Here is a 23,536-nt window from a genome sequence, read left to right on the forward strand (position 1 = left end):
TGATAGTCACAGGACAGGATGGGGTCCCAGAGAGTGAGTGTAGACTGGAAAGATCTGATGGCCACGATGGGAAGCAAATGAGGAGCAGCCAAAGGGGGTGGCGAAGGAGCAGTCAGTGGGGCAGGAAGAAGGCATGAAGCTACAGGAAACAGGGAGTACACTGGGACCAGCGCTGCTCCTAGGCAGGGTAAGAGGGAAGCTGAGAAACTATCATTGATTTGATAACCTGGAAGTCATTAGAGACCTTTTGAAGAGGGAATTAATTCAGAGGACTGCTGGGAACAAAAGCCTGGCTGGAATGGGTTCAAGAGAGAATGGGAAGATGTGGGGAGGGTACAGCTCAGTGGTGGAGCATGTGCTTAGCATGCAGGAGGTCCTGGATTCAATCCTTAGCACTTCCGTTTAAAAAAAATTGAATAATTGAATAAATAAACCAAATTACCTCCCCCAACAAAAATAAATAAATAAAAAAGAGAGATGGAGAGGGATGTGAGATCAAGAGAGTATTTCTTTAAAGATGAGAACTTGTACACCAGTTTGCTTAGTGAGGGGAATGATACAGAAGAGGGGAGAATGTGATGGGGGTGGGGGGGAGAAGAGCAGCGGCCATGCCCTAGAAGTTGCTGAGGAGTGGACGCCTATTCACTCACCCACCATTCTCCGGTCCCTGTTCAATTTTCCTCACTGCCGCTACAGGCCAGGGCTGAGCAGTGGGAGCAAAGTGGGGTCTCTGACACCCCTACTGGAGGTGCTGCCCGCTCTGGAGTGGGGTACCAGGAATCATCCCATCTCGACAGTTTGCGTTCAGCACTGAGCTAGGGTGGGAGGGCTACGGGCGGCTGACTGCAGGGGATGGGGGTAGGAGTGAGGGCACGGCCCACAGGTCAGGCTCGGGGCCGGGCCAAGGGCCCTTCCACCGCCATCCGCTTCTGCCATTATTTTCTGCCTTCGTCTGAGTGTTCTGCAAACTTAACTTCAAGCTCTCCTGTGCCGCCCTCAACTAACCCCCCCTCCCCACTCCCGACCAAGTCCGTCGGATTTAGAAATTCTAGAGCCACTAATGGCTGTGCTCTATGCCTATATTTACGGAGGCCCTGAGAGGCGAGTATTATTGTCCCATTTTACCGAGTTGGAAACTAAGGTTCAGAGCCAACTCGTGTCCAGATCTGTCTGGTTTCCAAAGCTGCTTTCTTTTCATTCGGCCAGCGGGAGGCGCAAGGGGCCGGGCAAGCGGCCGGGCAAGCCGCGCGTTGGGCTCCCAGGCGAGGCGTCCAGCATCCCAGGCCCCGCCCAGGCCCCGCCCCACCAAGGGGACCGGGGAGGGCCGTGCCTTCCAGCCCAAAGCGAGATGGGACTTCGTGATTGAGCGCGGCAGAAAGATTGGGCGGGGCTTCTCACCTACCAGGAGGCCGCGGCTTTAAGGGGGCGTGGCCAGAGGCCACGCCCCTTTCGCGGTCTCAAAGCGGACGGCGACCGCGGGGGCGGGGTCAGAACTCGGGCGGCGGATCCCAGCGCGGCTCCTTGGATTCCGCCGCCGAGCAGCGCCCCGGCGGGGCCGAGCAGGTACAGGCAACAGCACGGGGCGTCTCGGGCTGGGCCAGGCCGGGGGCAGAGGTCTGCTGGGCACCACAGAGGGCACTGGGAGTCGTAGCCAGCTCTGCGCTTTTTCTGGCGGGCCAGAGCCCCTACCCCCGCCCCCGCCTTCCTGCGGCAAAGCCGGCTGTGGCGGGGCCGGTTGGCGCCTGCGCTGCTTCCTGCGCCCGGGACTCGGCCAATGCACGGGGCCCGGGCGGGGGACGGTGGGGAAACTGAGTCATGTCGGGATGGTAGCAGGCTTGTGTGGGAGGCATCACTCTCACTGGGCTTCAGGATGAATCCGCTTCCTGGCCACGCTTTGGGGTCCCAGTCCCCACCGATCTCCGCGGGGGCCGCGACCCCGCCCATCTCCCCCAGCACCCAGGGGTCCCGTCCTGGCTCCAGCAGCTTCGTCCGGCCCTGGAAAGGCTAGGACCCACTCCGGCCGCCTCCCTCCCCACCCCTCCCCCTCGCGTCCTGAGCCCCCGTGTGCTCCCTCCGCTGGCTCTCCGGCACAGTGTCAGCTTACACGCCTTATATAGTCCGAGCAGGCTCCAGCCGCGGCCTGCCTGTCGGGACCTGGGGGCGGGGAAGAGGAGCGCCGGCCCCGGACTGGCCTTGCAGGCCAGTCCGAGGCTCAAGGCTGGCTTGGGGGGAGGCCTTACCAAATTAGCCCTGTGGTCCACTTTTGGATGAAAAGAACCTCAAGACTGAAAGGGGGCTCCCCTCATCCTCCCAGTCCCTTGGGGAAGGGGGATTGGTTGCCCCTGTCTTTCCAAAGTGAGGTCTGCCAGCCAGCAGCCCAGCCAGACCTAACAAGGTGCTCGCCTACCCTTGCCCTGGGTGTGCTCAGTGTCTGCCAGTGTCTGCCTGGCACTAGTCCAAGGCTAGTGTCCAGAGCTGGGCCTGCCTGTGCATCTACCATGCCAGACACTCACCTTTTTTCTCCTCTCAGGAGCGGCACCATGGATTCCTTCAAGGTGGTGCTGGAGGGGCCAGCACCTTGGGGCTTCCGGCTGCAGGGGGGCAAGGACTTCAATGTGCCCCTCTCCATCTCTCGGGTGAGCCTAGGTTGAGGGAGGGGTTCCCCCTAGGAGTCTTTAGGTGCTCACACCTCCAGAGGGTGAGGGGAAGAGTCTGAGCAGGAGTGAGCCAGGGCTAATAGGCCAGGAGGTGTCCAGGTCCGGTAATGTCATGGGCACCTGCTACAAGAACTCCCAACTAGGTAGATATTGGGAGAGGAGCACCCACACTTTCCCAACTCTGTACTGTACCTGATGCCATTCCACAAAGCTCCGGGGGCCACCTCAGAGGCCCAGGGTGATGCCCATTCTGCACGAAGGGAGCCTGAGGTCTCCAGGAAGTGTCTAAGCTGCTTGAGGGAGCAGTGCTTGGAGCTGGGCTCCAGGCAGGGTGATCTGACTGCAGGATCTCACTTCACTTCATTGCCACCCAGGGAATAGCAGCTGTCATCCTGTTTTTCCAGATGAAGTAACTAAGGACTCAGAGGTGAAGGGGCTCATTCCGCCATTCCATGACCAAGCAGGGACTGGAATTCAGGCACAGGGATGGCCTGCAGTTTTTGTGGGTAGGAGGGCGAGTGTCTCTCCCCAGCCTATGTGAGGACCTTCGTCCCATCCACTGGTCCCATTCAGTGGCCTTTAACCCTAAGGAGGGGTTGGGCCGGGGCTCTTGGGCTCTGACTTCAGCTCCTGAGAGCCTGTCCGGGTGGGGGTGGAGCTGGGGGCTGGCTCCTCCCTGTGGCGGGGGATTGCCTTATAAGCCCAAGAATGCAGCCCCACGCTGGGATGGCCAACTGGTGGCTGGAGTCTGCAGAGCTGAAAAAGACTGGCCTAGACCTGGACCCCTGAACCCCATCAGTGGCCCCTCAGCTGATCACCACTGGGCTGTGGCTCCAGCTGTCGAGTCAGTTATGGGACACAGAACAAACTGCCTGCCCCGAGAGGGCGAGGCCAGTCCTGGGGCTGGTGCCTTTGACTGTGGCCTGGGGGTCAGGAGGGGGTGGGGACTTCCTGCCCCCATATCCTCTTGTCAATAGAGGCCCACCCAGGCTCCTGGTGGGCAGGCAGCTATTGGCAGGAAGCCCAGGGCAAGCAAAGCCTGGAGGGGGCCAAAGCGTTGTCCAGGCACAGCCCAGCTTGAGGGGGCCCCCAAGGCGGAGTCTGTCAGAGTTGGGCTTGGCCAGGGCAGGCAGTCACTATTCCCAGGGACCGGTCCACAGGGTTCCCTGGAAACTGCTCTACCAGCAGGGTAGCTAAGGACAGTGGTCCCCCACCACGTACACCCACCCTGTACACAGTCCTCAAGCCTGGCCAGCCCTGAAAGCCTGTCCTATACCCTGCTCCCTAGCAAGTGCTGGCCAGTGTGGCGGGGGAGCCCGAGGCCTTGACTGGCCTCTGAGCCTCAGTTTCTTCATTGGTGGAGAGAGGCAGCAAGGAAGCCTGGGGGATGGACTTTCAGATGTGGCCTGTAGGGGGCAGTAGGAGCCCAGGCTTGCTTGTCAGCAGTCCCAGCGTGTGGGTGGGGCCACCAGTGGAGCCCAGCCCTGGAGTTGGACCCAGGCTCTGGTGGGTGGATGTGTGGGGTGGTCTTTTCTGAGCTGGGCGGGCCTCCTCCCTCTCCCCTGACCCCAGCTTGGATGGAGGAGGGAGGGGCTAGGGCTGGCTGTGGGCCCAGGCCTGGGAGATGAGGTAACGTCTGGGACTTGGGGGTTGGGCTGCTCAGTGGAGCCCTCAGGCTGACTCACCCCCCACCCCATGCAGTGTCCAGCCCCCTGGCTTTTCCCCTCCTTGGTCCCTTGGGCCTCCTTGCTTCTCTCTCCAGACCTCCCCCCCACCAGCTCTCTTCTGCCTCTGTCTCCACCTCCCTGACCACTCCCTTGTCCCTCCTGTGCTTCCTGTCCTCCTCACCCCTGGGAAGGAAGTGGTCCCCAGCTCCCCACCCCATCTCCGGGAGCCAGCTGCTCTTGCCCACCCCAGACTCCCACCTCAGGCTTAGCCCATGCCTCCCAGGAGCCAGCCGGGTGGGTAGGGAGTGGCTGAACCAGGTTTCCCTTCTACTGACTCATCGTGACCTTGAGTAAGTCACTTCCCCTCAAGGGTGTTGCCTCCCCATTCCTATTGTAAGGGGCTGGGTTGAACTAGAGGTAATTTGGGTATCCAAGCCCCAAACCCAGCCAGGTGGTCAGGGAGTCTTTCTAGCCAGAGGGCTGACTTCTGAATGAGGCCCCAGCCCTCAGCAGATGGGACCTCTTACAGCAGAGCCTTAGGGTCAGGGTCCTGGCCCTGCCTCTTGAGTTGCCAGCTGGGCGAGTTGAGGCAAGTTACTTAACCTCTGTTTTCCCCTGTGTAAAATGGGTATATTTGCAGACTCTTCTCCACAGGGTTGTTGGAGGACTCAGCATGTGGCAGTGCTAGGTACTCAATAAACCTTAAGTTCCTGTTCTTACTATTTAGCAGATGAAGGAAGGGCCACCCAGCTCTCTTACCCTTCTAACCTCCCAAACATGAAAAAGAGCCATTAAGCCCAGCTCTCCCTTCTTGCCCTAGTGCCATCAGTCTCTGCGTCTGGTCCCGCTACCATCTCTCTGGAACCTCTTACCCCCTCTCTCCCTAACTCAACTCAGTCTGTGCATCGGGCCACCTGAGGAACCTCCTGGGGCCACAGGCAGCCTGTACCCTGCACACCTCCCCAGCATGGGAGTGTGAATCTGCCTTCCAGCACTCCCCCACAAGCCTGCTCAATGCCAGGCCCCTTTCCAGCTGACCGGACAGCCCAGTGGGCTTAGACTTATCAACAGCAGCCTCCCACTCCTCCCCATCTTCCTGCTACTAGGCTAGAAGGCTGGGAGGGCCCAGCTGGGTTCTTCAGGGTCACCTCAGTCAGGCCTTAAATATCCAAACCCGGGCCTCAACACTGCTAGTGGTTCCCCCTAACCTCAGGGCCAAGTCCTGGTTCCTTCCAGCATTTGAGGTCTTCATAAACGGACTCTCTTACACCCTAGGCAGCCTATCCCACCCTCCTTTCACCAAAGCCCACCACTTCCCAGAAGTCATCCCTGGTGGTTTCAGCTCATGCTGGTAGTGACCATTCCTTCCAGCCTCCTGTTGCTCCTCATTTGCCACAGGAACCAGGGATTTGCAGCCCAGAACCTAAAGGATGGTGAGGGGAAGGTGATGTGGCAATCAAGGGCTTGGGGGGGGTAACACCCATATTTATAGTCTGAAGCCCCAGCTGACACCTGAGGCCTCATTCAGGCACTAATCACAGGGAACCTAGAGGTGATGGGACCTGGTAGATCCTAGGTCCTAGTAGATCCCTGCAGATAACCCTAGGACAGGGTGCTAGGAGTATCAGAGGTCAATGAGAGCACCCAGCAGTGGTCAGGGAGGAACTTGCCACATGTGCAAGCCAGAGGCCGTGTTTAGTGGATGCAAGAGCCCAGCGGGGGCCTCAGAAGGCGGCTGTTGAAGCTGAGAAGCTTGGGTTTTAGCCTGAGGGTGGCTGTGTGTTGATGTCCTAGCAGTTTCTGGACTGTGGGGAGGGTCCATGGAGGTGAACAAAGAACTAAGGGTAATTGGGGTGATGGTGAAGCTCAGGTGAGCCCCACCCCCTCCCAGATGACTTTAGTATCCAGCAGCTGCCCGGAAGTAGGTTTCTGCGAGTGGGGCAGCTTAGGAAAGGCAGGGTTGGCTACTGTTGGCCAGAGTTTGGTCTGCAGTCTTGGGCCTCCATAACCCTCCATCTCTCCATAGCTCACTCCTGGAGGTAAAGCTGCGCAGGCTGGTGTGGCGGTGGGCGACTGGGTGCTGAGCATAGATGGAGAGAATGCGGGGGGCCTCACACACATTGAAGCTCAGAACAAGATACGTGCCTGTGGGGAGCACCTCAGCTTGGGTCTTAGCAGGTATGCGGGCACTGAGCCGGCCTGGTGGGTGGGGGAGCCCTTGGGCCTGGCCCACCATCACCCCTTCCCCTTCTCCTCTAGGGCCCAGCCCGCGCAAAGCAAACCGCAGAAGGTAGGTGATGGGCTGAGGACGTCTGGGCTGCAGGCAGGGTGGGATTGGATGTCCGGGTTGACCTGCCCTCCCTGGTGCAGCCTCGGTACCTTCATTCCTAGCCGAGAGTAGAGGGCGGAGACCCTAGCTGGGGAGTCTGGGAGTTGGGCCAGGGGCTGCCGCACGCACGGCCAGGGCACCACACGCATGTTTGCCTGTCTGTCCGTCTGCCTGCCTGCCTCCTGCCGGCCTATGCTGCAAGCCGGCCTATGCTGCAAGCCGCACTCGTCTGCCCTCGGGCTGCGTGGGCTGAGATCATCGCTCCCTAATGGGCCCCTTGAAACCCAAGTCACCCCTCTCCCCGTAGCCTTAGACCAGATGTGTGGGGGTGGGGCTGGAGCGCCTCTGTCCTCTCCGCGCCTGGGGGTGGGGCGCCCCATTCTGGCCAGGCCCCGTCCCCGCCCTCCCTGCCCGCTCTGTCTCCGCCCAGGCCCTGGCCCCCGCCGCGGACCCCCCGCGGTACACCTTTGCACCCAGCGCCTCCCTCAACAAGACGGCCCGGCCCTTTGGGGCGCCCCCGCCCGCTGACAGCACCCCGCAGCAGAATGGGTACGTCCGTCCTGCCCGCCCACCGCCCACCGCCCACCGCCCACGCCGTCTGTCCACGGCCCCATGCCAGCCCGCTGCCCGCTGCTGCGCCGTCTGCGCTGCGCCCCAGCCGGGCCGGAACGTGCGGCAGCGACCCCTGGCGGCCGGGGGCGGGGGCTGCAGGCACAGGGCCCCTCCGACGGTGTGGCTCCTGCCCCGGCTCTGCCCTCCTGGGGGCTCTGAACGAGGCAGCGTCCCCCGCTGGTGGCCCGGGGTTGGGGTGTGGTGTCGGGCCATCTGAGCCCCAGACACTCAGTGCAGCCTTGCCCCTGGCTATTCTGACCCCTTGCCATCTTTCTTCCTCTGTGTCTGTCCCTTTGTCCTTTATCTGTCCATCTGTCTATTTCCTTCACAGGTGCAGACCCCTGACAAGTCAGTGAGCCCCCTCTGCCTGTCCCTCTCTTCCTTCCTTTTGCACTCTGGGCAGTGGCCCCTCCCCGCCCTGGCTGCCCTCCTCTCACCTTGACTGCCCTCCTCCCCTCTCACTTACCTGCCCACCCCCAGCAGGGCCCTGGCCTTGCCCTTCCCCACTCTCCCCTCGCCATAGCCCACATGTACCCAATCCGGGGAGGGGCTGCCCCCGCTGCCCACCCCCAGCATGAGTTTCTGAGCCGACCCCTCCCCACAGACAGCCGCTCCGACCGCTGGTCCCAGATGCCAGCAAGCAGCGGCTGATGGAGGACACGGAGGACTGGCGGCCGAGGCCTGGGACAGGCCAGTCCCGTTCTTTCCGCATCCTTGCCCACCTCACGGGCACCGAGTTCAGTAAGTGCCAGCCCAGGGCAGGGCGGACTCTCCTTCTGGCCCCCAGCCCGGGCCTGGCTCCAGCACCCTGGGACCCTCTGCCAGAGCCCAGGGCTGGGGTGGCCCTCTCTCTTCTCTTGGTCAATGCCTGCCTCTGCCCTCTCAGTGCAAGACCCGGATGAGGAGCACCTGAAGAAATCAAGGTAACAGGACGAGCTCCAGCCCTTCTTTCTCACCTCCTGCCTCTCCCATTCCAGCCACCGCCCTGTGTCTGCTCCTGGCTGTCCCTAGCCAGGCTCTTCCATTCCCCTTCCCTCCTTCCTACCTTCCTCTCTCCTTTTCTCCCTTCCGTCTCTCTTTCCTTCCACTTCCTCCTCCTTCTCTCTCTGCCCCTCAGGGAAAAGTATGTCCTGGAGCTGCAGAGCCCACGCTACACCCGCCTCCGGGACTGGCACCACCAGCGCTCTGCCCACGTGCTCAACGTGCAGTCCTAGCCTGGCCGTCGCCGGCCGGCTGCCCTCTCTGCCTCTCTCTTTCTGTTCCTCCGCCTAGGGCACCCCCCCTTCGGTGCCTCCAGCTTCTGCCTACCTCACCCACTGCTTTCCTGCCCCTGGAGTGAGCCTCCTGCTGGCCTGGCCCTAGCCACCCTCCTGGCCCAGGGCCCGGCTCCATCTGACACTGCCTTCCCTCTGCCCTATGGTACTGCTCTCTGCCAGGTCTGTGCCGGCTTAAGCATGAAAATAAACATTCTCAGCCCTGCTTTCTCTGCCTCTGTCTTCTATCTTTGTGGGCTTGGTTTGTGTTGGGGATGTTAGATTGGTTTAGATCCAATGTGGGCCCTGTCACTCTGGGTCTCAGTGGATGGGGGTACCTAGCAAAGGGGGCCCAGCCATCAGAAAGAGCCCCAAGAGCTGTCCCAGAAGCAAGAGCCATGCTCCATCTCCTAGTCTTGTGCAACAGACCAGCCAGCTGGAACCTGGCTAACAGAAGCCGCCCTACCCATCCCTACCCCAGTGGGACCTGGAGTCCCACCCAGCAGCTCTTGTGCACCCAGGCATCTCCCATGGGGCCAGCAGGACCATGGTTGGGGGGTGGGGCCATGCCAGGAGCCTCCGCCGTGCAGGGCCTTGAATGGCAGATCTTGCAGCCAGGTGCCCAGGACAGAAGCCCCAGCCCCAGCCTCAGCTACACCCCAGGAACCCTGGCCTGGTGAGAGAGAGTGGGCTTGGGCCTGGGGAAGGGTGGGTAACTTCCAGGGGCATGTTAAGGGGGGTGGGCCCCTCCAAGCTGCCCTGGGCTCTCCCTGCTTTCCTGTGGGGTCCCCCTGGAGCCACTTTCCTGGCCTCGGCAGGCCCTACCACCCCCAGCCCCACCAGCCGCCCACCCTGGGCTGTGGACCCTGCATTTGCTGAACGCTACGCCCCGGACAAGACCAGCACGGTGCTGACCCGGCACACCCAGCCAGCCACACCCACGCCTCTGCAGAACCGCACCTCCATTGTGCAGGCAGCTGCCGGAGGGGGCCCTGGAGGCGTCGGTGGCAGCAACGGCAAGACTCCCGTGTGCCACCAGTGCCACAAGGTCATCCGGTGGGTGGCCCTGTTCCTTTCCTACTCTGGCCTTTCCTGACCTGAATTCCAGCCCTGGTGTCTTCCCAACCTCAGCTCTCCCATCCACCTCCCCACTCATCTCAGCTGCCCCTGTGGGAGGAGGAGGATTCAGTTCCCGGTTGGAGTGCGGGAGGGACCTGGCCTGGGTCCTCAAAGTCTGAATCCTGCATTACTCACCCCCACCCCACCCCTCATCAGCCTCTGTCAGCATTTGCCTCGGTGGAATGGAGGAGGTGCCAACGACACAGCCAAGCGGCAGCCCTGGACTCGCTGCTCTCTGGGCGAGGAAGGGCCTGTCCGCTCCCAGTCCCTCAGCCTCTCTCCCTCCTGCTCGCTCGGTTTCTCTCTGCTAAGCGTCTGCTCCTGGAGCAGACAGGCCAGAGGTTGCTTCCTCTTGGCACTGCTCCCCAGGGCCCAGCAGAGGCACTGGCGCCCCCAGAATCAGTGTGACACATTCTAGAGCCTTCCTAGTTCTCATCCCGGGCCCTGCCCTGCTCTCGACTCCTGTCAGCTCTTAGCCTCCATGAAACATCCTCTTCTTCAGACAGCCCCGTTTATCTGAGACCTGCTGGCCCTACCTCAGGCCAGATGAAACAGACAAGCAGGGCAAGCAGGCTGACTAGAGCCAGCCCAGGTGCCCACTGGTCTTCGGGCTCAGGGGTGCTCCAGGCCTCCTGTCCCACAGGGCACCAATTCCTTTGTTTCAGCTTGAGGCCCCAGTCAGCAGCCCCCACCCAGTATGACCCTCCTCCCTGTTCCAGCACCGCCCCCTCCCTCATCTCCTGTCATCAGAACAGTGCAGCTTCCTCACTCTTGCTGTGTGACCTTGGGCAAGTCACCTCCCAGGCCTGTTTCTCCCTTCTTTGGAGATGGAGAGAATTCATTTTTCCTTCAGGGTTTCAGAATGGTTGTTCAGTAAACCCCCTTGCGCGCGGGCCAGGAGCCCCTAGCTCATTTGCATCCTTTCCCCGCTCACTGCTCCCGCCTCCTCCTCAGGGGCCGCTACCTGGTGGCGCTGGGCCACGCGTACCACCCCGAGGAGTTCGTGTGCAGCCAGTGTGGGAAGGTCCTGGAAGAGGGTGGCTTCTTTGAGGAGAAGGGCGCTATCTTCTGCCCGCCCTGCTATGACGTGCGCTACGCACCCAGCTGTGCCAAGTGCAAGAAGAAGATCACGGGCGTGAGTGAGGTTGGCGGGTGGGGGGCAAGCGGATGCGAGCCGTGAGCACTGAGCAGTGTTGCCGAGCAACTCCTGGGCCTTGGGCTCTCCCTGATGAGCCCTTGGGGACCTCAGCAGCCTAACGATAGGGCTGCTATTCTGACCTCACTCTGCATTAGCCAGGATCCTCTTAACAAATGACCCAAATTCTATTCAAAAGGGTTCAAGGAAGAGAGTACTGGCGCAAATAATCAGAAAGGCCGAGGGGTGCTCACTTCAGGCCCAGCTGAATGCAGGTCCTGAGGTCATTAGGAGTCTGTCTGCCACTTACCTCTGGCTTCGTCTGTGTTGGCTTCGTTCCCAGCATGCTTTTCCCTAGAAAGTGGCCAAGATGGTGCCCTGGCGGCTGCAGGGTTAGCACCACAAGGTGAGCGAGAACACCTCTGCCGGCTGGTGCATCCGGAGTCCCCGTGCTCGTGGTCACTGGTCTGGCTTGCGTCACAAGCCCATCTCGGAACCAAGCCCTGGGACTCTAATTGGCCAGGCCTGGGTGACCCCCACCCTTGGAGTGGGGATCTGGTGGCCTCGCCTGAACCACGGGACTGGTTCCCTGAAATAAAACCAGGATGGCGTTACCCAAAGAAGGGAGGCAAGTGCTGGTCAAGCCAAAACAAGAGACGGGTACTGTGTCGGGATTGCACTCAGCTCTGATGATAGAAAACCCCGCTACAGGGGTTGAAACAGAAGGGGTGACAGTTCAGTCACAAGAATTCCAGGGGTGGGATAGCAGCTCAAGGATGCCTTTAGGCTTTTCCTGTCTTTTCGTTCCGGAATCCTTAGCATGTACACCTCTGTCCCCAAGTTTGTCGTTATCGTGGTTGCCAGATGACGGCTCATGCCCCAGGCCTGTGTTCTTGTTGCAGGCGGGAGGGAGAGGGAAGGGACACATGCTTTCTCTTAACGAGGTTTTGCTTTTTGACATGGGAAGGGAAACCAGGAACTTGCATCTCTTGGTGGTTGGAATTGGTATCCTTTGAGCACCTGGGCTGCGGGGAAAGCTGGCAACTCCCGTGTTTTAGCTTCCGTCCTCCATAAGAGAGGAACAAAGAAGAGAAGGCGGTTGTGGCAAGCTTTTGAGAGGCTAGTCCAGTGTCCGCCACCCCAATGCACAAGGAAATGGAGCCTCTGAAAGATGACGTGATGTACTTGAAGGGCACAGGACTGCTGATCAGCAGAGACAGAAATTCAGGCTCAAAAATTTGTGATTCAAAATCCTATTCTTCCCACTGGGGCTAAACACAGCTTGGCCCGGCCAGGTTTTCTGCAGGGCAGCCTAGCTGCCACCGGAGCTGGGCTTGGGACCTGGGTCAGCGCATGTCATGGGCTAAGAGTGGTGCGCTGTCTACCTTCCCCCCTTTGTTTTCTTTGTTGAACGTGGGCAGTGTGCCCCATGCTGGGGACACCTCGGGAAGAGACAGGCATGGCCCTGTCCCCAGGAGTTCACCCTGTGGAGGGGAACTCGGAGGGTGTCAAGGGCTAAGCAGAACAGGCATGGTGACAAGTTGAGGGGGTTCCAGTTCCTGTAGGGAAACTGAAGCCCAGAGAGGGGCAGAAACTGCCCAGGGTTGCACAGCATGAGGGCCGAGCCAGAGCAGCCTCAGGCTCTGTTGACTTCCAGCTTGGGGTCTTCCTGCCACTCATGCTTCTCCCTATTTCTGGAACCCTGGGCAGAGCTTCCAGATGTGGCTAGAGAGCTCTGTGGTGATGTTCATATTAATGACGACTCCCTTGACCACAAGTGATGGAAAACTCAAAACAGTGGCCGCTGCTTCTCACCTAAGAAAGTCCAGAGGTGGGCAGTCGGGGACTTGGAGGCAGATCCAGGCTCCTGTGTGTTGTTTCTCTGATATTCTCAGCATTGGCTTACTTACTGCTCATAGTCCAAATGATTTTTGAGCCTCAGGTAGAATTTCCACCTTCCAACCTGCAGGAAGTTGGAAAGGGAAGAAGGGGTGGGAGGTCTATGGGCACCACCTTTAGAAGATGCTGCCACCCAGCCCTTTCGCTTCCATCCCACTGGCCAGAACTCAGTCACGTGACAATGCTGAGCTGCAAGGGAGGCTGGGAATATAGTCTGTTTGGTACGCCTATGTGCCTGCCCAGGAAAAAACTGGGAATTCCATCAGTAGATGGGAAGGGGAGAATGGACATGATCACAGTCTCTACCATGATAATAACAGTTTACGTTGTGAGCACTTACTGTGTGTAGGCATCCAGCTTCACAATCATACTGCGAAGTCAGTTTGGTTATTACGCAATCACTTCCCCATCAGCCGAGGCCACGCCCTGTTGGACTGTTCTAGCGGAATGGGCTGGATCCCAGGCGGGCGTCTGGGTTTGCTTCCCACAGATCAAGGGCCTGCTGTTCGCTGACGGCTCTGCCTGCGTTACACCACACTGTTGTCCCGCCCTGCCCCAGTTCTGGGTGGGCAGGGTTATCACCCAGGCCACACATGAGGAGCCAAGGCTCACAGGGCCTGCCTGGCTGCTGGGTCCTAGAGTAGGCCCAGAGTAAGGGGGCAGGCCCTGTTTCTGCCCCAGCCCAGGCCAGTGGCTCCACAGAGTGGCCCGGGGGCCCTCAGCTTCTCTCTCGCAAGGACTCCAGGGCCTGACAGGCACCAGGGAGCCCCCACCTCACCCTCCTAAGGGGCGGAAGGCTACCCTTCCCAACTTGCCTTGAGCTTTGGCCCTGCCTGTGCTCAGTGCTAGGGACCGCCTGCTCTTGGAGCTCTGAGTGGAAAATAGGGAGAGAAACACAGGACAATCAGATTGCTTCAGTGGAGTTGGAAGGAAGGAGATGTGGGGATACATTAGAGGGGACAAGGGGGCCTGTCCTGGTCTGGGGACCCTCTGGAACCTTGTGCTCTCAAGGCTTACCACCCACCATCAGCCCCACTCACTCTGGTGCTCCAGCCACATGGGCTGCTCCATTTTGCCAGTGTGCCATTCCCCTCTGCACAGGGCCTTTGCACAGGCTGTCCTCTCTGCTAGAAACACTCTTTAGTACTCTCTTTACCTCATTCCTTCCCATCTGGGACTCATATAGCTCTTCCTCAGGGGCACTTTCCCTGATACCCACCCTCCCCACAAGGCCAGGCTCCCCACATTGTTGCTCACTACCCCACCCCCCACCCCCCCGTCCTTTGGTCCCATCTCTTCCCCGGGGCTGAACTCCATGGGCTGGGACCAGGGCTGTTTGGCTCACACATTATGCTATGCCCGGTATATAGGAAGTGGTCAGTAAATACTTGAAGGAGTGGATGGAAGTGGCCTCTAAGCTGAACTTAAAACATGAGTAGGAATTAGCTTGGAGAAGGATCAGGGGAGGATGCTCCAGGCAGAGGGAATGGCTGGTGTCACAAGGTAACACCCGGGGAGGGTGTGAGATGAGGCAGAAGAGGGGGGCCAGGGCTGGGCTAGAAGTTTGGAGCTGGGGACTGATGAGGTCAGATGTACCTCGCCTGCTTCCTCACGACCGTGGGAGATAGCCAGAGGAGTGGATCTGAGTTGGGCCTGGGTCAGGACGGTGGGTACAGGAGAGGCAGACAGGTTTAGGAACCTTCGGGGGTAGGATAGACATGAGAACTGGCTCGCGGGTTCTGGATATGGGCAGACACCCGCCTCCTAGGTGCCTCCCACACCTACTGCTTGCTTGAGTCACATGGTTTCATTTTCAAATTACTGGCCAACACTGGAAAACTCAGATTTCACTGTAACACTTACATTTCAACCTGTGCTGCCTTCCTGAATGAACTGGTCAAGCACCAGACCTGCAGGCAGACAAGTGCTCCCCCACGACACAGCCCCCACCTGCCCCATGGTGTAGGCGCTGAGTCGGGGACCCCTGGCTTCAGGCACAGGGCCATCCTCACAACAACCCTGCAAAGCTGGGGTGAGGTTCCCGGTTCTCAGAGGGAAGGAGCCAAATGTCAAGAGAAGGTAAAACTGTTGGCCAAGCCGCCCAGCTAAGAAGCAGGGTCTGGCTGAACCCACAGATCTGACCCCTCTCCAGGCTCCACAGCGCCCTCTGTCTGCTCCAGGTGTGAATGCTGCTGCCTGGCTGGCCCAAGGGTCCCAGCCCTAGGGAGAGCTCAGCCCGCCAGCGAGCCCGTTTGTCAGGCCTCCTGGGGAGCAGGTTAACTCAGCTCAGGTGCACTTGTGATGCACGCGCACAGGCCAGGGCCTGCCGGGATGTATCCGCTGACAGAACAGCTGATACTTCATGCCCTCCTGGACCTCACACTGGAGCAGGAAGAGGGGGGAAGGCAGCAATACACACAATAGGTAAATTACCTGGTAGTGTATTAGCATGGAAAAAAGGAAAGCGCAGAGTTTGAGCTCTTGGGATCATGGCATTGCGAAGGCAAGTTGGAGTATGAACTGGTGGTGTCGGAGTGGGCCGTATGGAGAAGGTGGCATTTGAGCAGAAACTGGAAGGAGGTGAAGGCTGAGCCTTGCAGATACCTGGGGCAGAGCAGCCCAGGTAAAGGGGACAGCTGGTGTGAAGCCCCAAGATGGGCGTTACTGGTGTGTCAACCATGGGTGAGAGGCCAGTGGGGAGAGCAGAGGGACAGAGGCCAGACTTGCCGGCCTTCAGGCCCTTCCCAAGGCTTTAGCTTTTGCTCAGAGAAGTGTGGAGCAGGCGGGGATTTGAGCAGAGAAGGATGCGGCCGGGCACAAGCTGACATCAGTATGTAGGAGCTGAGGGAGGAGTGCAGAAGCCAGTTTTGTGCAGTCAGCCGGACCAGGGGTGCCTGAGGCTCCTATCCCACACTGAGGAGGCTGTGAGAAGTGGTCAGAATCTGGAAGCATCTTGAAGGTGGACCCAGCAGGATTTCCTGGTGGGCCTGAAGCAGGGTGGGGGAGGAAGCCGGGAATTTGGCCGTGCAGATGGAAGGATGGAGTTGCCACCAGCTGAGGTGGAGACAGCTGTGGGAACGCCAGCGGTTTGCCGTGCAGAGATTGGGAGCTGAGCGTTAAACGTGGCGCAGCGGGCATCCACAGGGAAACCTCAGGGTTGGAGAGAGCAGAAGCAGTGGGTGTGCAGAGGTAACATTGACCGTGAAAGAGAGCAGGCCTAAGTCTGCCTTTCTGTGTTCTGGGCTCTGGAGTGGGGGGTGCTGAGCTGCCGAGTGACTGTCACTTCTTCCCAGGAGATCATGCACGCCCTGAAGATGACCTGGCACGTGCATTGCTTCACCTGCGCGGCCTGCAAGACACCCATTCGGAACAGGGCCTTCTACATGGAGGAAGGGGCGCCCTACTGCGAGCGAGGTATGGGGCGGGACCGGCGAGGGGGCGGGCAGGGCATGGACAGGGGAGAACCCGGCGCCCCCCTCCTCTCTGTATGTCCCTAGACTATGAGAAGATGTTTGGCACAAAATGCCGAGGCTGTGACTTCAAGATTGATGCCGGGGACCGCTTCCTGGAGGCCCTGGGCTTCAGCTGGCACGATACATGCTTCGTGTGCGCGGTGAGTGCCCCTCCTCGGACTCAGGTCAGCCTTCCTCCCACCCCTGCCTCTGGGACTCCTGAGTGGTTGGGAAGGTGTCTCTCCTGCCTCCCCTCAACCCCATGTGACTGGAGCTTGGCTGTCCCCAGATATGTCAGATCAACCTGGAAGGAAAGACTTTCTACTCCAAGAAGGACAAGCCCCTGTGCAAGAGTCACGCCTTCTCCCACGTGTGAGCCCCTCCCGCCCATTGCTGCCAGCCATGCCTGCCGGAGGGGCCCTGGTTCTGGAGTCATTGCCCCAGATTTCTGGGTAGGGCTAGCAAAAGTTGCCCCAACCCCGACTCCTGGCCTGAGCCTGGGGTTCCCTGGACCCTGCCCCACCCCCTTCACCTCCCCCCACCCCCCTTCACCACCACTGCACACTGGTGCTGGCCACACCGGCCCCTGTTCACATCCAGTGCCACAATAAATCTGTATCCAGCTGTGTCCCATGTGTACTTACCCCTACGCATCAAGAAAGGTGGGCTCCGGGGTTAGGGTAATAGCTCAGTGGTAGAGTGTGTGCTTAACATGCACAAGGTCCTGGGTTCAATCCCCAGTACCTCTTTTAAAAAAAAAAGAAGGTGGGATCTGAGGCACATAGCAGGGTGGAGATTAAGTTTTCCCTGGGTGGCCATCCTGGTGGCCCTGTTGCCATCTGTGTGCTGCAGCCTAAGAAGGTCAGGCTGGAGAGGCCAGCCCCCAGGTCCTGGGAGACCAGAAGCCCTGGGCTGAGGAGCCGGGACCGCCTTCTGAGGGCAGGGTTGGGGTGGGGAGAGCAGGGCACAGAAGAGTTCAGATTTGTGTTGTAGAAAGAGCCCCAGAGCCGTGAGCAGGGTGGACAGGAGGAGGGAGACTGGGACGAGGGGCCAGAAGAAGGGAGGACCAGAAAGCGACATGGCAGAGTTGGGACCCAGTGACAGGTCCAAGGGAGCCTAGAGTGGAAACCTGGGGGGTGAGGGGTAAGGAGAGGAAGGCAGGCAGGTTTCCTGGGCATCCGGAATATACCAGCCATTCCTTGTTTGTCTCGCAAGATCCTCGCAGCAACCCTGTGAGGTGTCTGCAAGTTACTCTCATTTTACAGATGAAAGCTCAGGAGACCTGACCAGGGTCGCACAGGCACTGAGCCATGAGCCAGACTAGAAGCCCAGCCCGAAGCTGGTGCGCTGTCCTGGGACTGGCTGGCACTGAGCGCTGTGCACCAGGGATGCCCCCTCGGAAGCCCGCTCTGTCTGCTTCCTCAAAACCTGGCAGCTCTGGTGGTGGCTCCATCTCTCCCCGGGGCTTCCTGCTTCCCACTGGTGCCCTCCATCACCCCGGGGGACTGTCGTTTCTCCTCTCCAAGCTTAGACTGGAGAGAGACTGAGGAGAGGCTCCAGACTAGGCTTGGCCACCTGTCCTTTGGGGCTCCCTGGCACAAGGACCTTCAGCACACCTGAGGTTGTGGGCATTCTCTGTCCCCTTTAAGAAGACAGGGGCCTCTCTGTTGTGTCCACTCGAGGACTCCTGAAGCACGAGTGCTGGGCTTCCTGTCTGTCTCATGATGTCTTGCCAGCGCCTAGAACAGTGCCTGGCACATGATAGACGCCCAGTGTTTGCTGGATGACTGGATGAGGTGCCTGTGGGACATTTAGGAGACAAATTCAAGGAGTGACGGAAGATTCAAGTCTAGATTTACCTTGGATTCAATTCAGGAGTGAGTCTGGGGCAGGTTCGGGACAGTTGTCACAGAAGCTGTCACTGATGCCCAGAGAGGGGCCCAGGCAGCTCACAGCAAGAGTGAAACAGGTAGGATTCGGTCTTCTTTCAACCTAGACTTCCCTGGTGTATTAAACACAGAGTATCTTTCACTTCCACAAAGAAATGTACTCTCTCCCACTTCTCTTGAACCTTGAAGGCCCCTCAGTCCATCCTTGGTTTCCACGGATACAAGCAAGCAAGAGCCCAGGGCGCATGGCGAGTGCCGCTGGGAGCCGTCTGTGGGGAGCCTTCTGGGGGCAGCCTGGTGGGAATGCTGCGCTGTGGCCAGATCTGCCAGTTTACCAACAGCATCCAGAATCTGGTTTTTCAATATTGGCAACTAAGTTAGATTTTTAAAAAATCCTATTAAAAAATAATAAACGTGCCAAATCCAGCGTGAGGACGGCCAAGGCCCCAGCACAGAGGAGAGCTGAGAGGCAGGAAGCAGCAGCAGCGGAGGGCAGAGAAAGCAGAAGGACCGGCCAGAGGCGGAGGACAACAGCCTCCGAGAGAGCCCGGGGCAGGGAAGCCTGGGCGGGGCAGGAGTGCTGCCGGAAGTCTGAGAGTGTCAACCAGCCAGATAAGGCCAAGGAGTCCCCAAGGCGTTGTGCAACAAGGTGACGTTTGCCAGATCAGTTTAGCAGAGAGTTGAGGCTGGTGCCAGGGTGAGAGGAACAAGGGGAGGGTGTCGAGGGTGGAGGTGAGAGGGTGTAGACAGCTGTCTTAAGAGGCTGCGCTGTAGCAGGCCCAGAGGACCACCGGCAGCCCCGGTCTCAGCGTCTCAGCGGAGCGAGCAGCCGGCCCAGCGGCGTGGAGGGGGAAGTCTGGAGGCTTCTGCCTGGGGAAAATGGCCGAGGAAGGAGGTGGAGGGTGGATGTAAGGGGACAGCAGAGTGCTGGGGACTGAATCTTGAATATCGGGAAAGCAGAGCTGGTCTTGATGGAAGTAAAAACAAGCATAGGGCAGGTACCTGCTTTGAATGGCCACCAGTCTCTCTGCCGGGAACTGCAGAGCAATCGCTTAGATGTCATTTAATCATCAAAACATGCTTAAGAAAAAAAACCCAAAAACATCCTGGGTTCAATCCCCAGTACCTCCATTCAAAAAAAAGAAAAAAACCGCCTAATCTGCAAAACAAAACAAAACAAAACATGCTTAAGAGAGATGTCATTAAAGGCATGTTTCAGATGAGAACCTGCGGCTCTGAGAGGGAAAGTGACCTGTCCAGAGCCCCCCAGCCGGAATGGCCCAGGTCTGATGATCCAAAGATCCAAGGCCAAGGTGCTTCCCACTGTACCTCCCAGCCACCTCCCCTCAAGCATGGAGCTGCAGGGATCACAGTGTTCCCAGGCTTAGGTGCCAGGCGAAGCAGTGGAGGCCAAGGGTACCAGGAAATGTCTTTGTACCAGGCAGGGGAGGCCATTAGCGCCCTTGGAGAGTGCAGTCTCCCCAGCTGAGGGGGCAGAGCCCCTGGCAGGGGGCTGAGTGGGCAACTGGAGAGACAGCAGGCCAGGGAAGGGCTTTTTCCAGCTCTGAGCGGCTTGAGCTCATTTGAAGTCAGCAGGGAGAGAGGCGGTGGAGGGCAACGGACTGTTTCACAGGAGTACAGGGTACACAGGCAGGAACTGACGATTCTGGTGCTGCCTTCTCAGTGCTGAGCCCCACATGGCCTTGGAACGAGGTATCCATGACCCTGCTTTGGGAAGGGGCTAAAGGGCCCGGCCCCATGGCACACAGGAAGCAGCAGCCGGGATTGGGATTCGAACCTGAGTTGGCCTGAGTCCAAAGCCAAACCTGAGAGTAGAGGAAGAGCTCCTCCCCAATTAGGACCTAAAGTAGGAGGTGGGGTAGGGTTCCAGGGGCCATGGTGGGGCAAGAAGGAGCTTGCTGGGAGCCTGCAGAGAACCCAGGAGGCCAGGGCCAGCCCTGGGAGACTGTGCAGCTAGGTCACTGCAGAGTGGCCAGGGAGGGTCCCAGGGCCAGCCTGGGTTCTTCTGCTCAGGGTCCGGGGGCACTAGGTCAACTCAGCTTTCATCCACGTCCCTTGCCACTGACAAAAACGATCACTTCTTGGGGACTAGATTAACCAGGAAGGGCTCTTTCGCCTGCAATTCAAACTAGTTTAAGCAAAAACAGGGATAATTTGTCTCATTTCACTGAAAAGGTTAATGGCTTCAGTCATGGCAGGATCCAGTACCCATGGATGTGATGATGCTATCAACAGTCCCTCTCAGCTCCCTCTCTGCACCCACCTCCCCAGGCTCACACTCTCTGTCTCCATCTCTCCGTTCTGCTTTTCTCAGCTCTGGCTTTATTCTCAGGCAACTCTCCCCATTATCAGCAAAGACACCCCTCAGCCGGCTCCAGGCCCACATCCTGCCAGCTCAGCAGCCCCACTGAGGACTTTCTTAATGGTTCCAGCAAAAGTCCCAGGGCTGACACCCATTGGACTGACTTGGGTCATGTGTCCATTGCCGACGCAGTCACTGGGTCCGACCCACCATCCTGAATCACACGCTCCCCTCTGGAGTGTGCGGTGGACAGTCAACTGGAAGGTGGGCAGACATACCTGACCACGGACATCCATGTATCGGGCAGACAGTACTTGATGCTCCCCTCCATGCCCAATGCCCCTGCTCCCTGACTCCCCCACATGACCCCACAGCTGTAGCCTCAGGAACCACTTCTGAAAATTCCAGGCCAGGCCAGCTGGATGGAGAAATGGGGGTGCTAGAAGAGGAAGTGAGGAGGATGTGTGGTGTGCTGAAGTGACACAGGACAGACCGGGCACCATCATTATCATCCCCATTTTACAACTGGAGACAAGAAAGGCCAAGCAGTCTAAGTTCACATGGGGAGTAAGGTCTGTGCGGCTCAGGAAGAGCCAGTGTGGTGGGAGTGGCTGGCCCTGTGCCAGGGACAAGACCCGGGAAGTGCGGGGAGCATTGCAATGATGAGGGGGCAACTTTCGAAGGTGTGCCTTGGTAGCAACCTGCAGAGTGTAAAGAAGGCTCCACCAGCTGGTGCTGAAAAAGTCCTGAAACCTACATGTCAGCCTTGAAGTCTTCCCTGAGAGGTGTGGGGGAGCACAGAGCAGGAAGGTGGGTGTGGGAGGGAGGAGGGTGGGGCTGCCAGGAGGAAAGGGAAGGGGTTCTCGCTTTCTAAGCCTTCGTCCAGTCCCATTTTTATTCTCACAACATGTTATCAAAGAGGAGACTCAGAGAGGGAAAGTGTTTTACCCAAGGTCACACAGCAAGTGACCAGCTCCTGAGTCTGAATCCTCCCTCTTTCTTGTCTTTTACACTCTGGAGACCCAGAAGCCATTGGACCAGCCTCCCAGTGTGGGGGCCGGAGCTGGGAGCTTGAGATCTGGGAGTGGGAGAGACTTGAAGGGTGATCAGTGCTGGGAGTGGTAGACATGAAAGCCTGGTGGGAAGGCCTCCAAGGAGTCACCCAGCGCCCACCCACCAAGGCTGAGTGGGTTTCAGGTGGCTGATGGGAGGCAGGTTTGCAGAGGAGAGAGTGATCAGTGGTTACCCTGCTCCACCAGTTGAGGAAACAGGACTACAACGGGGCCACTAAATTTGGCAATTTAGGGGTCACTGGTGACCTTGGCCAGAACAGTTACAGGGACAATGCAGGAAGGAAGAAACAGATTACAAATATACAAATTATAGAATGATGATGATGTGGAGGGGAGAAGGGTGAGAAGACCAGAAGGAGTGGGCTCCAGGAACGGAAGCGGGGAACCTTCTTGCTCCCCTAAAAATAGAAAAAACTGGGCACGGGGCATATGGGGACTCTATGTACTATCTTTGTAATTTTTCTGTGAATTTCAAACTGTTCTAAAATTAAAAGTTTATTTAAAAATATAGATGGTAAAGAGGTAAGAGTGGGTGTGGCTGGAGTTTGTAGGTGGTTGGGGGGAGACAGGAATTTGAGGAAGGGAGCACATGCAGGTAGGACTCCTGTGTTTTGGATGTGAAACTGAGTGAGCACGGGGCTGGGGAGGGGGCTTCAGGTGGGGAAGTGGGAGGCATTCTGAGCTGGGACAAGTCAAAGGAAGCAGCAAGGGAATGAGACCTGCTACCCCTCCCAGGCACCCCTCAGCCCCTCTTGGGGTCTCCTCTCTCCCCAGAATCCTACGGACTCTGCCTGGGACTTGCTCCACGTGGGGGCCGTGAAGAAACTGCCAGTGCCAGGGGTCTGTGGGCATAGCGGGCGCAGAGTTCCCTAGGCTGGGGCCTGTGGAATGTTTTGAGTTTTTAGAGGTTCTGCCTACTCCAAAGCGCTGGGACCCACTGCTGGGCATCAATGCCCACACTGCTCTCCTTCTCCTCTTGGCACAGCTGGTTACCCAACTCAGATCTCAGAGGCCCAGCCTGCCCGCCTCCCAGGTTGGACCAGCTAAAGTTTGCTCAGGTTCTGTCACCTCCTCTGGGAAGACAGGGGTGAGGGGCTTTGTAGGTGGTGTTGTAAAGGCTTCTGAGAGCTGCAGCGGGTTTCAGGGTCCCAGTTCAGACAGGAGCAGAGATGTTCCAGGAGCCCCTGGCAGTGGTGTCCCCCTCCCTACAGGGGATTCCTCTGAGGCCCCAGTGTTTTCTGTGCTCAGAGCTTTGGGAAATAAAGGTGCCAGGAGGCTGGCCCTGGAGTGTCCTTGGAGGAGCCCTGCCCTGGGAGTCTGGGGTTAGATGCTGCTTCCGGAAATCTACTTGGGATTCCTCTGGGAGGCCTAAGCCTTGAGAGAGAAGGCAAAGGATTTCCAAGGCTGGCCCCATCTGAGAGGACTCAGGGAGTAGCTGGTAAGGGAGGGGTGCTCACATGGGGCAGAAGCTGGAAATGTTGGGGTAAGGGGCTGGATTGGATCTGGGAATGGCCTAGGAGGCAGGAATGGAAGGGTGTGGTTGGGATCAAGGATCAGAATGAGAACAGGATAGGCTGGACTGAGGAGGATGCAGCTAGGGATGGGGTCTGATGAATGGGTAGGGGGTGTGCCGTAAGTCTGGGGTTGGGAGTGGGGCTGGAGCTGGGATGGGAAAGAAATGGGCTGGATTTGGGGTGGGGATGAAGACGGCAGCGGACAGTGATGGAGATGGACTAGGAATGGGCCTTTCAGAGGTGGGAATGGGCAGCAGACGGGGGTGCCCGGGGTGGCTGGCACGGGAATTGGGTTGGGGCTGGAGGTTGGGATAGACCAGGGACGAGGGTGAGGTTGGGGCGGAGATAAATTAAGGACAGAGTGAGGCTGGACCGATTGTAATGAAGTGGACTTGGGATTGGGGCCGGGAGCTGGAAAAGGGAGGGATGAAGCTGAGCCTGGATAGAGGTTGGTGACGGGGCTGGGGAAGAGGGTGAGCAGAGGGTGAGTGCCTAGGCTGGGGACCCGATAGGTGAGAATTTGGGACGTGGGAAGGATGGTCCCCGGGCGCAGGGAGTAGAACCGCCAGGGCGCGGCTCACAGGGGTTGGGGGTGAGGGGCGTGGGGGCGCCCC

The 23,536-nt window shown here is 58.7% G+C and overlaps 1 protein-coding gene across 5 annotated transcripts; it reads left to right on the forward strand.

Annotated features, from left to right (window-relative positions):
- Positions 1–1,407: 1,407 nt before the first annotated feature.
- Positions 1,408–16,751, forward strand: PDLIM7 (PDZ and LIM domain 7). Of its 5 annotated transcripts, XM_074350200.1 has the most exons (14): positions 1,408–1,563; positions 2,531–2,636; positions 6,351–6,502; positions 6,584–6,614; positions 7,084–7,202; positions 7,597–7,617; positions 7,870–8,006; positions 8,152–8,188; positions 9,133–9,194; positions 9,337–9,574; positions 10,592–10,772; positions 15,965–16,085; positions 16,169–16,284; positions 16,413–16,751. In XM_074350200.1, exons 2-14 carry the CDS (start codon positions 2,541–2,543, stop codon positions 16,497–16,499), a joined length of 1,398 nt encoding a protein of 465 aa, XP_074206301.1. In that variant the 5' UTR covers positions 1,408–1,563; positions 2,531–2,540; the 3' UTR covers positions 16,500–16,751. The 5 variants fall into 5 exon arrangements, with proteins under 5 accessions (XP_074206301.1, XP_074206304.1, XP_074206302.1 ...); XM_074350201.1 differs by lacking the exon at positions 7,597–7,617 and having other exon boundaries at positions 1,409–1,563; XM_074350202.1 differs by lacking the exon at positions 7,084–7,202 and having other exon boundaries at positions 1,409–1,563; positions 7,597–7,613.
- The last annotated feature ends 6,785 nt before the right edge of the window (positions 16,752–23,536 follow it).

Source organism: Camelus bactrianus, chromosome 22 (genome assembly GCF_048773025.1).
Source record: "Camelus bactrianus isolate YW-2024 breed Bactrian camel chromosome 22, ASM4877302v1, whole genome shotgun sequence".
Taxonomy (NCBI): Eukaryota; Metazoa; Chordata; class Mammalia; order Artiodactyla; family Camelidae; genus Camelus; species Camelus bactrianus.

Excerpts from the sequence above, each read along its gene's own strand:
- PDLIM7 (XM_074350200.1), top strand. The coding sequence starts at position 2,541 with ATGGATTCCTTCAAGGTGGTGCTGGAGGGGCCAGCACCTTGGGGCTTC. Across the intron at positions 7,203-7,596 it reads AGCACCCCGCAGCAGAATGG|GTGCAGACCCCTGACAAGTC; the intron begins GTACGTCCGTCC and ends TTTCCTTCACAG. Across the intron at positions 8,189-9,132 it reads GAGCACCTGAAGAAATCAAG|CCAGGTGCCCAGGACAGAAG; the intron begins GTAACAGGACGA and ends CAGATCTTGCAG.